Source organism: Rhinolophus ferrumequinum, chromosome 18, assembly GCF_004115265.2.
Source record: "Rhinolophus ferrumequinum isolate MPI-CBG mRhiFer1 chromosome 18, mRhiFer1_v1.p, whole genome shotgun sequence".
Lineage (NCBI taxonomy): Eukaryota > Metazoa > Chordata > Mammalia > Chiroptera > Rhinolophidae > Rhinolophus > Rhinolophus ferrumequinum.
Genome location: NC_046301.1, coordinates 50,569,377 through 50,584,164, shown reverse-complemented (window position 1 = coordinate 50,584,164; position 14,788 = coordinate 50,569,377). Strand labels below are relative to the sequence as shown.

The 14,788-nt window shown below is 49.8% G+C and overlaps 1 protein-coding gene across 1 annotated transcript; it reads right to left on the bottom strand.

Annotated features, from left to right (window-relative positions):
• Nucleotides 1-1,448: 1,448 nt before the first annotated feature.
• Nucleotides 1,449-6,027, bottom strand: MVB12A (multivesicular body subunit 12A). Its single transcript, XM_033134774.1, has 9 exons — nt 5,844-6,027; nt 5,656-5,754; nt 5,435-5,531; nt 4,347-4,473; nt 3,844-3,963; nt 3,665-3,771; nt 3,368-3,429; nt 2,980-3,036; nt 1,449-2,846 (listed from the first exon to the last, which is right to left on the bottom strand). Exons 1-9 carry the CDS (start codon nt 5,925-5,927, stop codon nt 2,784-2,786), a joined length of 816 nt encoding a protein of 271 aa, XP_032990665.1. The 5' UTR covers nt 5,928-6,027; the 3' UTR covers nt 1,449-2,783.
• Between the last annotated feature and the right edge of the window lie 8,761 nt (nt 6,028-14,788).

Here is a 14,788-nt window from a genome sequence, read left to right as displayed (position 1 = left end):
AAGGGAGTCACTGCTAATGAGGACGGGGTCTCCTTTGGGGGTGACGGAAAAGTTCTGTAAATACAGAGAGGTTGAGTCACCGCTCAGGGTCACCAGCTAGTGAGCAGTGGAGCTGGGACAGCGTCTCTCCAGAAATGTCCCTCTTGGTACCCAGGTCTCTATGATGCCTGGCTCTCAGCACCCAGGAGCAAAAGGAGGGAAAGGTAAGACTTTGGCTCCCTCCTCTGTAGCCCAGGATGATGTCAGCTCAGCCTGGGGCTGTTAAGATTGATGTGGCCCTGGCCCCTTTGGGAGGCGGTGAGGGTCCAGGCCCTCACAGCAGGGCTCAGAGCTTTGGAATCTTGCAGGGCCAGAAAGTGACAGTCCAGTCAGACCCGAAGCCAGCACAGGTCCTGCAGGGGCCCCATCACACACAGACACCCTGGAAAGTGATCCAGGGCTGGTTTGGGGGAGGCTGAGAAGGAAACCACGGAGAACAAATGGGCTTTGCTTCCACAGGGCATCGGATTCCTAGGCCGGCGCCAGAGCAGCCGGGGCTGGACCTGGCAGGAGCTGGCTGTGCCCAGAGGGGCAGATGTGGGAGATATCTTAGCACCCAAGGCCTAGTTTTCCCAAACTGAGTGTGTGGGGGAGGGGGTACCTTTTGCATGGTCTCCCCTCACCCACCTCTCCAGGACAGCTGTCCCCCCACTCAGACCCCAGAGCAGGCATTTGCCTCCCCTACCACCCTTCAGATCACAGAGCAGGGACCCCTTTTCCCTCAGACCCCTGTGCAAGGCAGCCTCCCTCTCAGGTCCCAGGGGAAGTATTGATAGACACAAGGGCCCAGGAGGGTGAGCTGGCCCTTCCAAGTTCCACGGGACCCATTCTGGCCAATGAGTTGTAAGTGGAACTTGAAGGACGCACTTCCAGGCTACGGCATTTAATTTACAGTGTGAGCCCTTTCTGTCCCCACTGTCAGAGACTTCTGCACAACTACAACCAACAGCCTGCTGCTCCCCTGCCGTGGGCACATGGTATGAACAAAAAGTAAGCCTTAGCCTTTCTGAGTCACAGGCATCTGGGGACGTTCCCGACAGTGGCAGAACCAGGGCCACCCCATGCTGCAGGGATGTGGGAGCAGAAGCAGGGGGGGCCAGTTGGCTCAGTGGTTAGAGCGCAGTGCTCTTAACACCAAGGTCGCCGGTTCAATTCCCACGTGGCAAATGAGCTGCGCCCCCCACAACTAGATTAAAAAAACTACTTGACATGGAGCTGATGGGTCCTGGAAAAACACTGTTCCCCAATATTCCCCAATAAAAGAAATTAAATAAAAAGGGGGGTGGGGAGAAGCACACACGTGGCAGAAAGATGGCGTGAGCCTGGGGCAGTTAATTCCACAAATAGTCGAGCTTCATTATTCACAGATTCCTTATTTGTGAATTGTCCTACTAGCTAAAATTTATTTGTAACCCCCCCCCCAAAAAAATCAATACTTCTGATGCTTTTGGCGTCATTGGAGGACATGCACAGAGCAGGAAATTTTTGAGTCACAGGAAGTGCACGTTCCCAGCGGAGGTGGAAAGGTGATACTCTGCCGCTTGTTCCAGTTCCAAGACTGTAAACAAGTCCTTCTTGCCATCTATTTAGTGGCACAATTTTATGCTTTTCCTTGATATTTCTGTTTGGAAAAGGCCCCCAAGCGTAGTGCAGAAGTGCTGTCTGGTATCTCTAAGCTCAAGAAGGCTGTGATGTGCCTTTCGGAGAAAATACGTGTTAGATGGGCTTTGCTCAGGCCTGAGGTACAGTTGGCAGCGAGTTCAATGTTAGCAAATCAGCAGTATATATAATAAACAAGGTGTCTTGAAACACACACAAAACAAGGTTATCTATTGATCGCTTCACAAAAATATGACCAGAGACTTACAGGAAACTACCTGTTTTCCTGAAGAGTCCAGTCAGTATTCCTAATTCAATTTTCATGGTGACTTTATAAAACTTAATTACTGCAAATAAGAGCTCCCCATTTGTATCCACAGCACAGTGGAGGCAAAGGGGTGCAGAGGAGGAGGAAAAGCTTGCTGATTAGGAGTGGGCTCTGGGTTCTACTCCCAGCTGTGACCTTAGCCGCTCCCTGCCTCAGCTTTCCTATCTGTAAAATGGTGACAAAGTAGGAGCTCCCCACTGGGCTGTGGGAGAATTAAGTGAGATACTGTGCGTCAGGTGTTGGGGACATGGTCCCATGATTCACGATAGCTGTTACTATTATTACTGTTATGCTCAAGGATAGAAGAGTGGGAAGGATCTGCTCTATGACCTAGAGTCCTGGCTCAGGCCCTGGCTGAGCCTCAGTTCCCCATTCTGTGGAATGGGCGTGGCAACAATGCCACCTCCCCTCCAGGATTTCACCTGCTTGCTGGGTGCACAGCCAACCTGGCTGGTGCTCCGCGTGTGAGGTGAAGACCAGGAGCCACAGAGGACCCAGGGCCAGGATAAGGACTCCGGACAGCATGCATGTTTATTGCCAGAAGGATGCCCATGTGGCCTCCAGGCACCGGAGTTTTGACACAAATGACTTGAAGGCACTAGTTTCCATCCAACCCCCACCCCTGCCCTGCAGGGCCCAGGGCAGGAGACCTCATCACCAAGCAGCCAGGTCCACCCCCTCCTTCAGGGTGGCAGCTCTGCATGGCTGAGGGTCCAGAACGCCCTGTGTCGCCAAGGTCCCCAACATGAGGTGAGGCAGGCAGCTGCCAGTCCAGGGAGTGTCGGGCAGGGGGTTCTTCCCTGGGGCAGGCAAGGGGCTATGACACGCTGGGGGGCAGGCGCGCAGCTGCTGTTTTCTCCACCACGAAGCCGTAGTTGTACTGGGGGGAGAGAGCTCAGAATGAGGGAGGGACCACGGGGGTGTCCAAGGAATGGGGGGATGTTTAGGGACTGAGCGATCTCCAGCCCTGAGAGGTGGGGGGGCCCAGCATTCCCTCCCCACCCCGTACCCACCTCCTCCTCAATGTCCGCGAGAGACTTGATAGTCAGATCAGCAAATGCAGAGAAAGCCTGGTGGGCAGGGTCAGGTCAGTTTGGGGCCCAGATCCCTACTTGGAACCCCCACTTCCTTACCTTCAAGGACGGCTCCCCCTCAATATTTGCCTGAACGTCCCCTCCCTCTTCCTGCCACAGCCTCTAGCCACCAGCATCCAACTGCCCCTCCTGACTCCCCCATTCAGACTAAGACCCTCTAGCCATTACCCCTTGGCCCAGCCTCCCCCAACCCAGGAATGTGGGCCTCTGTGCTGGGGGCGGGGTGCACAGATGACACCCACTGCATTCCAGTGCTAGAAAGGCAATGAGAAAGGGCAAACCCAGGCTCCCCAGGGTCTAGACTCACCAGGGGGCCGCAGCTCTTGCCTTCGAATCGGGGGTGCAGCGTGAAGGGAACCCCATCCATGGCTGAGGAAAGCATGGAGAGTGGAGTAAGGAGCTGAGGGGAATGGAGCTTGGGGCCTCACTGCTGTCCCCGTAACCTCAGAAGCCTACCACATAGGGTCCCTTCCCCTGCCCCGTCTTTACAGAATGAGCATGGAGCTAGTCCTGGTTCCAACCTTGGCCCTGCCCCTTCTAGGCTATTTAACCTTCAAGCAGTCTTGCCCCACCCCTGTGCCTCAGTTTCCCACTCTGCACTCACCTGAGATGCCATAGAGGTTGGAGGCCTCGTATATGGAATCATTCCTCCGCAGGGTGGAGGCCCGTGAGCCCAGTCTGGACAGCGTCCGCTCTGGGAAGCCGCTCTTGCTGGTGGAGACCAGACAGCCCAGGTTAGCCTGATCCCCCTTTGTTGCCCCCATCCCCGAGCCCAGGACTCACCTGGGCTGGCCAGGTGGGTCCAAGGAGAGGCCCTGCATATCCCGGCTGAGAGTTCGGGGCTTGGGCACTGGCCGAGGGGCCTTTGCCTTCTTGCACCAGATGGCAAAGCCACCCATGTCCCTAGAGGGGGAGGGAAAACAAAAAGGGGTTCTGGCATAAGGTGCAGCCAGGGCTGAGAACAGGTGCCAGGAGAAGGAAAGAGGAATCTGGGCCTCTGGGTGACTCCTGCCTTTGGGGAGTTTTCCTTTCAGCATCTTGGCCCACATCCTAAGCCACTGTTGGGTCATATCGCCATACTGTGCACTTCAAACACACGAACTTATTTATTCCTTATGACAGCCCTACGAGACTGGTGTAACTGTCCCCGTTTTAACATGTGGAAACTGAGGCCCAGAGAGGTGGCAGAAGGGATAGGAGGCCTCAGGGGAGCCCTGAGGGTCAGAAGAGTACATATGGGAGTTAGAGGGCAAGGAAGGAGGCTAGAGGCTGGGGGGCAGCCCTACCCTATTCGCAGGTATCCAGGCACAGTCTTTGTCTTCCCACTCAGCCGGATGTCAAACACAGCTGTGTCCGCAGCCCCCAGCGGCACCAACTTCACACACATGCGTTTCTTCTTCGACACAGAAGCCTCTGGGAGTGGGAGGCAGGGGAGTGAGAAGAGGGAAAAGCAGGGAAGGGACCCAAAGATGGCTCCAAGATGACACTAGCCAGGGCACCGTTTAAGGCAGTCACCTGGATGGTGTTAGGGCAGTGGTGAAATCATAAATGGTATAGACATTCCATTCACGGAGCCATTGCGGCTGGCTCATCTTTGGTGACATGGAGGAGCATTCCTGGGTGACCATGTGCACCACAGCTAGAGTGGGTAATTGTGGAATCAGACAGAGCTGGTGCTTATGAGCCAAATCCCATCCAACATCTGTTTTTGCAGGGCTCGTGAGCTAAGAATGGTTTGTACATTTTTAAAGGATTGTGAAGAAAAAAAAGAATATGCAACAGACACCACCTGGTCTACAAAGCCTTAAATATTTACTAACTGGCCCTTTACAGAAAAAGTTTGTTAACTCCAGTATCAATAGATCTACCCTGAAAATCAAATATAAATAACAAGACACGATGGGAGGCAGAGAGAGCCAGGTTTAGAGATTAGAGAGCGGTCACGGCTGGGAGGGCAGCGCCAGGGCTGCGTAGGACAGAAGAAGAGGGGGCGGGAGAACGAAGTATTAGCTAACCAGAAGAGTGGGGAAAGGGTGCTCCAGGGAGAGGAATCGGAGTGTGCAAAAGCCTGGAAATGAAAGAGAACTGCTCGTGGTTCAGCTTGTCTACGGGGTAAGGAAAAGCAGTGACAGCAATAAAATAGGTCGCAATTGTTATTCTAGGGCAGAGACTGTGCCAACTGCACATTTTCACGCAGGGCAGGGTCCGTCACCCCGCCCTAGAACAGGGCACTGAGTCCTCAGCCAATCCTGTCATCACCCAGAGCATTGAGGGGGCGGCCAACGTTCAGAAATCGCGCGCTTGTTGTCCCTGCAGCCCCCTCCCAAATCCTCCACACAGGGACGCGGACGCGCCCCCCACCCGCGAGCCTCACTGGAGTCCAGGGGGTCGCAGACTGGGGAGAAGCCCGGCGGGAGGGGGCTCTTGTCCACCAGGACCTGGATATCGGCCACCACGTTCTCCTGCGGATTCTGGATTAGGGAGAATAGAACGAGAGTCACTCAGCAGCCGGGACCGCGCACCTGGCGTAGGGCCCAGCGAAATGACGGGGAGAGTGGGCGGACCCCGGGGATCCCGGAGGTGGACGCCCCTTACCTCCAAGCTGCCCAAGGTACTCAGGCACAGGAAATAGCCAGATTTCTGGGCGAAGCTCTTGCCGAAGCTGGCGGGCGCCCCCTCCACGGTGCAAGAGATCTACGGGGGGAAGCGAGTCAGCGCCAGGATCCTGCCCTGCCGCAGCTGTCCCAGCCCCGGTTCAATCCCCACTTCCCGACGCTGCTCACCGCACTGAATCCCCGCGGCGGAGGTGCCGAGGCCGATGACCAGGCCAGGCCAGCCAACGGCGCCGCGTCGTGCCCGGGATCCATCCTCCCAGTCAAGTGCCGAAGGCGGTGGACCGCCTCGGACTTCCGAGCCAATGTCCCACTGCCGAGTTGGGGCAGGAGTCTGAACTACAACTCCCAGACGGCCCTGCGAAGGCGGGGCTCATAATGCGCCATTTGCGCTTGCCTGGGAAGCCACCGGCCAATCTTGTGGGGACACAGAGCCACGCCCCTCAGCGTCGCCCAGGAGCGCCTGTGAGCAGAGACGTTTGCGGAAATCTCTCTGTCTTCTCACGCCCAGCAACTTCCGCCGGAAATGTGTCTGCCCAGCCCCGGGAGTCCCTGTCTCCGTGCAAACGAGGACTATCTATATTCCCCAGAACGCCGGGCTTTATCAGCATCTCCTGTAGAGACACGTTCTAGGTTTCCCTAAAATTTAAGGGAGAAATATGAAAACCCTACAATTCTAGTTCTGGGAAGTCATATCAAAAGAGACTTTCCTGTGTCACACAGCGATTAGTTTAAATAACAAAATTGCCGACCACCAAGCCATGAAATCTTTGTATAACTTGTGTAAGGGTGAAATTCAGGGAATCAATAACGTACTTAGACTTAAATAGTTTGCATTTTGACTCATCGCATAGCTCTCTATCTAGCCACTTGTAATTAGACTTAGTTTGTTTGCAGTTTGATCTCTCCTGATACCTGTTTTCTCTTTGTTTCTCCCCTCACTGATTAACTATTTGTTCCCTTTCTCAAGGCTACCCATACCTCGTTAATTAACGACGTCCTAACCTGGAAAAGAGCAATTTCTTAATCCTCAGGCGCCCAGACACTGGAATCCAAATTTACAACTCCCTTGCAGTATTTACTGGTAATGTTACCAGAGAGTGACAAGTCCGGGCTTGGCTCTCACACCAGAGAACAAACATGGTGGAGTCTGGGCAGAGTTTCGGGTAGCTTCACCACAGTGGGAATTGAACCTGGGTCTCCAGGGTGAGAGGTGGGAATCCTTATCCAAGGATGGGCCCTCTTTGGTGCGGTGTCCAAGTTCTTGGAGTCTGGAGCAAAGAGTTGAAGGAGACACAGAGGTATAGTGGTGAAAAAGTTTATTAGAAGAGATAGTACACTCCAAAAAATTAGGAGTGGGCCGAGCACTCAGAAAAGTGGCTCAAGGCCCATTGTTACAGGGGGTCTGGCGGTTTGATTTTTTTCCTCTGGGATGGGCTGTCCCCCTCCAGACATGGGACCACTTGATTGACACCTGTGATTGATGAGTGGCTATTACTTCACCCTCTTAGGCTGTGCATGTCTCTTCCCAGAGTTCCGTCTGTTGTAATGATATTGATGAGCTACTGGGCATATGTATGATAGTATAATGAGGCCCTCTACTGGTCTATTAGAACTGTCTAATGTATTGTATTTTAGACTCTTCACAATGGTTAGGGCAGATAAGGGAAGAATTTGAGAGGTCTCCAAGTGGTGCTCCTCATAGATTGTGTTGGACATGCAGGAAGGTAGAGACTCAATTACCTGTCTCTTAACTGCCTGCCTTGTTTTCCCTGAGAGACGTGATCCCCATAAATCTCTGTGGGCAGTTGAGGGACAGGAGGTCTCTTCTTCTGTATCTGCTTCAAGGTGAGAAGGGGCTAGAGCTGTCCCTGCCTAATGGGTATTCAGGAAACGCTCACCCTATCTGTCCTTAAATAATAAAAAAAGGGGGTCTCTTTTTCCTTGGTCAGAGTGCACTGGAAGCCTCACTGGGACATAATTCATATCCTGACGGCTCCTAGATGAGAAGAGACAGATATTAGTTGATAAATTAAAAGCGCTGGCTCCAGGGATGGGACGCAAAACTTCTTTATCTTAATTTCTGGTGACGTTTGTTCACCCAGGACTTAGGTCTGGACTGGCCTGGAGCAGTGTTAAAATCCATTTGGTCTCTGGGATGGCATTTATTTTCCAAGAGTTAGGTCTGGAATGGCTTGGGGAAATGTTGTGCTACCATGATTATAGCTCACAGGCTTTTAAGTAGTTATTCAGCAGGGGTGAGAGATATTCTGTGATTTAGGCTAGGAGCAATCTTTAGTTTAGGATTTAGAAACTGATTAGAAGAGTGATTAAAACCAGGGGCTAAGGAGTTAAGAAACCAGGGAAAAGGAGACTTAAAATTTCTATAGTGAGGGGACTTACAACTTTTATAGTGAGGGGGCTTAAAATTTCTATAGTGAGGGAGGCTTCAAACTTTTGTTGTGAGGGAGCTCTCCCATATCAGTAATGCATTAAAGTCCCAGGCCTTGGTGGCCGAGTCTGAGTCCAGAGTCCGGAGATAATATCATCTTCAAACAGACCAGACCCCAGGAAGGATGTCAGCCCTCAAGCCCGCCTGACCGACTCCACCTTTTCTATATAAGTAAAAGCTAACCTGAATTTAGTGCAGCTGTCCACTCCCGGTCTCTGGACTGTACCCTGGCAACCCCCCACCCCCCGCCGGTGTTTCTCTCCTTACAACCCGTGGCAGCTGTCATCTGTGAACACTGCCATGGGTATTTTCTCTCTTCCTAACTTTAATACAAACCTTTCTTCACTCTCCCACTTTATAGCATCTATGAATCCTTTCACCTTTTGCAAATGTCTAAGGGTTAATTCCACGCCATGACTTCTTGAGGACTTGTTTACAGATACAATTAGTTTTTTAATGAGATATAAAAGTATTTAATACATAAATGTGCTTTTACATACCTGTGCTTTTACATACCTTTTACATACATGTAATACAGAAATGTGCTTTTTACATAACTCGAGGGGGGAAATATGGAAAAATAGGGAACCAAATATTATCTACTCTTCTATATTTTCCAATTTTCTATAATATCATGGGTTGGCCCACTGCCAGGTTTTTGGTCTGACCTGTGAGCTAAGAATATTCTTAACATTTGTAAATGATGAGGTGATGATCAAAAGAAGAATATTTAGGGCCGACCCGGTGACTCAGGTGGTTGGAGCTCCGTGCTCCTAAAGCCAAAGGCTGCCGGTTCGATTCCCACATGGGCCAGTGGGCTCTCAACCACAAGGTTGCCGGTTCAACTCCCACAAGGGATGGTAGGCTGTGCCCCCTACAACTAACAACGGCAACAGGACCTGAAGCTGAGCTGCACCCTCCACAACTAAGATTGAAAGGACAAAACTTGGCTTGGAAAAAGTCCTGGAAGTACACACTGTTCCCCAATAAAGTCCTGTTCCCCTTCCCCAATAAAATCTTTAAAAAAAAGAAGACGAAGAATATTTAGTTACATGTGAAAATTATATGAAATTCAAACGTCAGCACCAAAGAAATATCCTCAAAAGATGACCCAATAATGCTACAGAAGTGAACAAACCATGGGTTCCCCTTGAAGTACCCCGTTAGTCCCAACATTAGTTCCACCACTTAGAAGAAATGTTGGTTCATAACCTCAGGAGTTCCCCAAGTGAAAGCTGAAAGCGCTCTCCACATACAGAGGGCAAGGAGAGAGAGAAGGAGAGACAGACCCTCCAGATGGTAGGTGGCAGTTTAATAAGCAAGGGAACTTAGATAGAAGGCTTGTCTTGGGCACCACAAGATGACTAGATCTCCACGCCACCTGCCAGAATCTTAAAAGTTTATATAGAGGCTTTAACTGGGTCAGTCACATGTACTCATTACTCTCTCAACACGGTCTCAACAACACATTACTCTCTCAAGGTTGTGTCTTGCAGTGGCTCCTAAGTGTGAAAAAAGTGGGCAGAATGTGCATTCTAAGGACAGGGGAAGGGGGAAGGAACCTCCAATTGCCCTGGTCCATCTCAAAGGTCAACTGGCAATCACATCTTTTTGATAACCTCCTCCAAACCCCACCCCTTGTGACCATCTCTTACAATCTTACGTCTTCTCCCTCTTCTGCAATGTGCCTTGAGTGGCCAGCAAGGGGTTTCACTAGCACAGAGGTGGCTCATTTGGCGGCTAGGTGGCTGCGCTGGAGGCAGATACCATAGCAAGAATGTAGGCACATGCAAGAGAAAATGCAGATTAAGACAATGATTTCCAAAATAAGTAATAATTTCTTCCAAGAACCCCCTGATCCAAACCACTAATTCATTAAGTCCTCTCTAGGCTGGGGGTCAGATCACTCACTTGTGTCCTCATGTGATTTAATAAAAATGATACATTAGCAGACTCATCAGATATGAACACACAACTTTCTGATCAGATAATGGCACAGGTGCCTACTTGTGAGGCAGTACTAATGCCCAAGGCCATCCTATTTTGGAGGATCGTTTTTTTCATTAGAGATGTTTCAGTGTTCAGTAAGGACAGGCTTCGTTGGCTATCATATAAGTTTTGCTGGGTAAATGAAGTAAGGGCTTCTAAGTTGTTGTTAATCTGTAATATCCTCGGGGCCAATGGAGGGAACGAAGATGGCAGCCAAGTAATTTTACCAGTGGGAAAAAGAACATGCCCACCTGGCCTTGAGGAGAGGATTGGCAACTTTTACTACCAGGAGGGGGACTCTCTCCTGTGCCCAGGGAAAAACATTCTTAACCCATCCCTTGATAGGAAGGGAAGTTCTTACCACGATATACTGTTCCTTTGTGAGAGCTTGTAAGGAATAGAATATATGAAGGTCTGCATGGGAACATTTGGGGATGGAAACTCTCACAGTGGCTGGGGTACGTGCTTGGCCTTGGAAGGATTGGCTACCCTCCCAGGGACCAAGAAAATATTTACAGGATGTAGAGCCTGGCCTTCGCCTTGGCGCAGGTGGGCCGAGCTCCGACACAGCTAATCTCGTACCAAGGCCTGGTCCCGGCTCCTACCCAGATCCGAGACCAGTTTCTTGTGTTGTTAACACGTATGCTTATTGGCTCCTTGCCGCTGTTGTTAATGAAGTCCTCAAAACCCCAGAAAGCCGAGGCGGGCGTAGCAGTAGGTGTTGTTCCCCAGCCGCCTCGGCTGCTGCAAGATATTCCGCCCGGGTTGATGATTTTACTTGACGGGGATTTTGCCTACGCTGATGAAGGGCCGGTGCTGTTTCTGCGCATGATGTTTTGCCCGTGCTGATGAACGACTGGTGCTGTTTCTACGAGTCTAATTGACTGGGCCCTGTGGTATAATAAATTGCCTCCTTGCTTGTTAGTGGTATGATGATATATTCCCCTAATCTCTGTCTTGTCTTACTTACTTTCACTTTGTAATAAAACTCTTTAACCCCTTCATCCCGGCTTGTAGTGGTGTGTCTTGCGTATTGGGCCTTAAAAATAAGTCTGCACAACAATCGATAATACTTATCGATACAGAGCTCCACCTGCAAGAGTGCTGTGTACACTGCTAGGAACTTTTGCTCTACGGGGTATATCAGGTTTCTGCCCCCTTCCATAGTTAGGATCAAAATCCTAAGGGCATTATCTCCTTCTGTTGTTTCTGCCGCAGTGCCCAACTCATGTCTTCTGGAGTCACAGACGCGTCCAACTCAAATGGTAGCCCTACTTGGGAGATGCCCAGAGTTCAATCAGCTTCACTAGTTCTTGTTTTCTTCTCAGAGACAGCTTGCTGCTCTGATCCCCAGTCCCACATATGTCCTCTCTTTACCAGACAGTATAAGGGACAGAGGCACTGTGCCAGGTGGAAAATAAAAGTCCTCCAAAACCCAAAAACTTCTACAAAGGCTTGCACCTCTTACACATTCTTAGGGGTTGGATAAGCCTGGGACAATGAGCATCTTACCCAACCATGCAACTCCCAGAAACTTTATGGTGATGCCTGGGCCTGGAATTTTCTGTGGGTTCCCTACCCACCCTCTCGCTTGCAGATGTTCCAGCAAAGTCTGCAGAGCATCCTGCACCAAAGGCAAGTCTTCACATGTCAACATTATCTCATCAATATGATGGGCCCACTTTACTGATGTCGGGAAGGAGAACTGGGATGGGTCTTGGGCTACCATCTCATGACATATTGTGCAGGTAGCCCTAGGTAAGCCCTTGAAAGGTGTATTATTGTCCCTTCCAGGTGAAGGCAAATTGATCTTGTGACTCAACAGCCAGGGATATATTGCAAAAAGCACTTGCTAAGTTCAGTACAGCCTGGTACACTCCTAGAACCATGACCGAGATATCTAAGATCGTGGCAATGTTGAGCACAGCCACATGGATTGGGGGGGGACACCACCTTGTTCAATTTTCGGTAGCCCACAGTGACCCGCCATGAGTCACCTGACTTTTTTACCAGCCGTACCAGGCTGTTGAAAGCACTATGGGCAGGGCATACAATACCCACTTGAGCAGTTCTCAAATCGTTTCTTCTGTTTCCTTATGCTCACCCCTCAACAATTTATATTGTTTAACAATTAACAGTTACCACTCTTCACAGGGGTGATAGACTTACTGGTTTCCAGTTGGCATTTCCCCTCAGCAATGGTTTGATCACTCTTACCCGGATGCAGAATTCATCTATAGAGGGGTTGGATGGGCTGGAGAGGGGTTGGAGAGATGAAAACCTCGTGTTCTCGGTGTAGCCACTATGAAAACTAGTGTGGAGTTTCCTCAAAGAATTAAAACTAGAGCTGCCATATGATCCAGCAATCCCACTTCTGGGTATTTATCCAAATAAAACAAAAACACTAATTTGGAAGATATATCTGCACCCCTATGTTCACTGCAGCATTACTTACAATGGCCAACCTATGGAAGCAACCTACGTGTTCATTGATGGATGACTGGATAAAGAAGAGGTGGTACATTTATACAATGGAATACTACTCAGCCATAAGAAAGAATGAAATCTTACCATTTGCTGTGATATGGATGGACCTAGAAAACATTATGCTGAGTAAAATAAGTCAGACGGAGAAAGACAAATACCGTATGATCTCACTTATATGTGGAATCTAAAGAACTGAATAAATGAGCAAAGTAAACAGAAATAGTCTCAGAGATATAGAGAAAAAACTGACAGTTGCTAGATGGGAGGGGGTGGGGATGAGGGAGAAGGGGAGGGGATTAGACAGCACAAATTGGTAACCACAAGATTGCCAAGGGGATACGAAAGACAGTTTGAGGAGTATAATCAATAACGTTGTAAAGATTTTGTAGGGGGTCAGAGGGGCACTTGTCTTATTAGGGAGACCACTTCAGGGATGGTGTAGATGCCTGACCACTGCAGTGTACACCTGAAGCGGAATAATATTGTATACCTACTATAATTTTATATGTGTGTGTGTGTGTGTGTGTGTGTGTGTGTGTGTGTGTGTAGTCATGGTATATAAAATTCAGCATAGGGAATAGAGTGAATGGAATTATCATAGATATGTATGATGTCAGGGGGGCAGTAGATTGGGGGAGAGATGTTGTCACTTTGTGGGGGGTGAAATGTCTGGCCATTGCATTGTTTAGTGCACCTGAAACTAATTTAAAAAAAAATGAAATCTTGCCATTTGCCACAACATGGATGGGCACGCCCTAGTACGTTATGCTAAGGGCATTATGCTAAGTGAAATAAGTCAGACAGAGAAAGACAAATACCCTATGATTTCACTTCTATGCAGAATCTAAAACAACACAAAACAAATGAATAAATACAACAAAACAGACCCACAGATTAGAGAACAATCTGATGGTTGCAAAAAGGGAAGGGGTGGGGGGACAGGTGAAAAAAACAAAGCCCTCATATTTTCAAAGAGGAGAACGTCCAATTTGCAGTGTCAAAGGGACCTTCCTGAGCGTCACGACTTGCGCTCCGTAACCATCAGTTGAGGGGGGCCAGAAAACTTCCGAGGGTCACCATGTACACTCAGCTGCAGTATCCACCAGAGCTGTCATCTTTTTTTATTTCTGGGGGACCAGTGAATAGTGAACTCTGTTCACTCTAAAGGGCCCTCACCTGGAAACAATCTTGGTTGGCATCCTATACCTGGGGTGTAGGAGGCACCCACCCTGAATAGGACGGGAGCAGGAGCGGCATCAGTGATGGTAGGGGGGTGAAGCAGGTCGGAGCTCTTTTTCAGGCTTTAAGGTTTTCCAACATAGCATGGGGTTGTCGGTCTGTCTTTTCAGGTGGGATCCCAGCAGCAAGGCGGTCAAACCATATTTGCTTCCTGATTACATTTACCAGATCCTTTGTAGCCGCTTGGGATAGGCTTTTGGCTTCTGGAGGGCTCTGTCTTGGGGCTTTGCCCATATCTGTTTAGGGGGTTTGTCAGTTTTTTTCCAGATTAACAATGGATTGCCCACATCATAAAAGTTTTGTCCCATGACTGGGCTGAGTATGGATATTCACATCACTTGCCAGGTGCTGGTGGCAGAGTAGAGTATCTTGGCTTGCATTTCTGCAGGGAATGTGGTCCAATCAGGGCCTTCGACAGGGGCATAGATGGGCTGTCTCGTTCCCACCTCCCTAAGAGTTTGTTGTTCCCCCTCTATAGATTCCCAGGGTCCCACATGCCCAGAGAGATCCCCCTCATTGGGCCAAGCCTCCCTGCAGAATAAAATAATCCCATCTATAAGGGAGTGACAACCTTGAACCCCGAGTGCTATGCAGGCACTGCCAGAGGGCAGGTTGTGTGGTCACTGCTCATTTTCTCTGCCTCCTGCAGGTCAGAGAAAGGCCATTCTCCCCGCATCTCCCATAGCCACATTGACCACTCTGGAGACCTTTCCTGGCCTTGCTATGTCAACAAGCTCAGTGGGAGTATATTTTCTCATTATGAATGTTTCCTGAATTGGGAGCTGCCCTGCTGGTGGGGTTGCTGTTACTGTTGAGGGGAGCAGAGTTTGCCACCCCCAAAATATGACTTTGGAGACAGCGACTATTTTAAGCTGCCTATTTGCAAGAAACAAAAGACTCAGGAAGAAACATGGACCTTCCCCCTAACTGGCTGTCGTGCGGGGTGGCA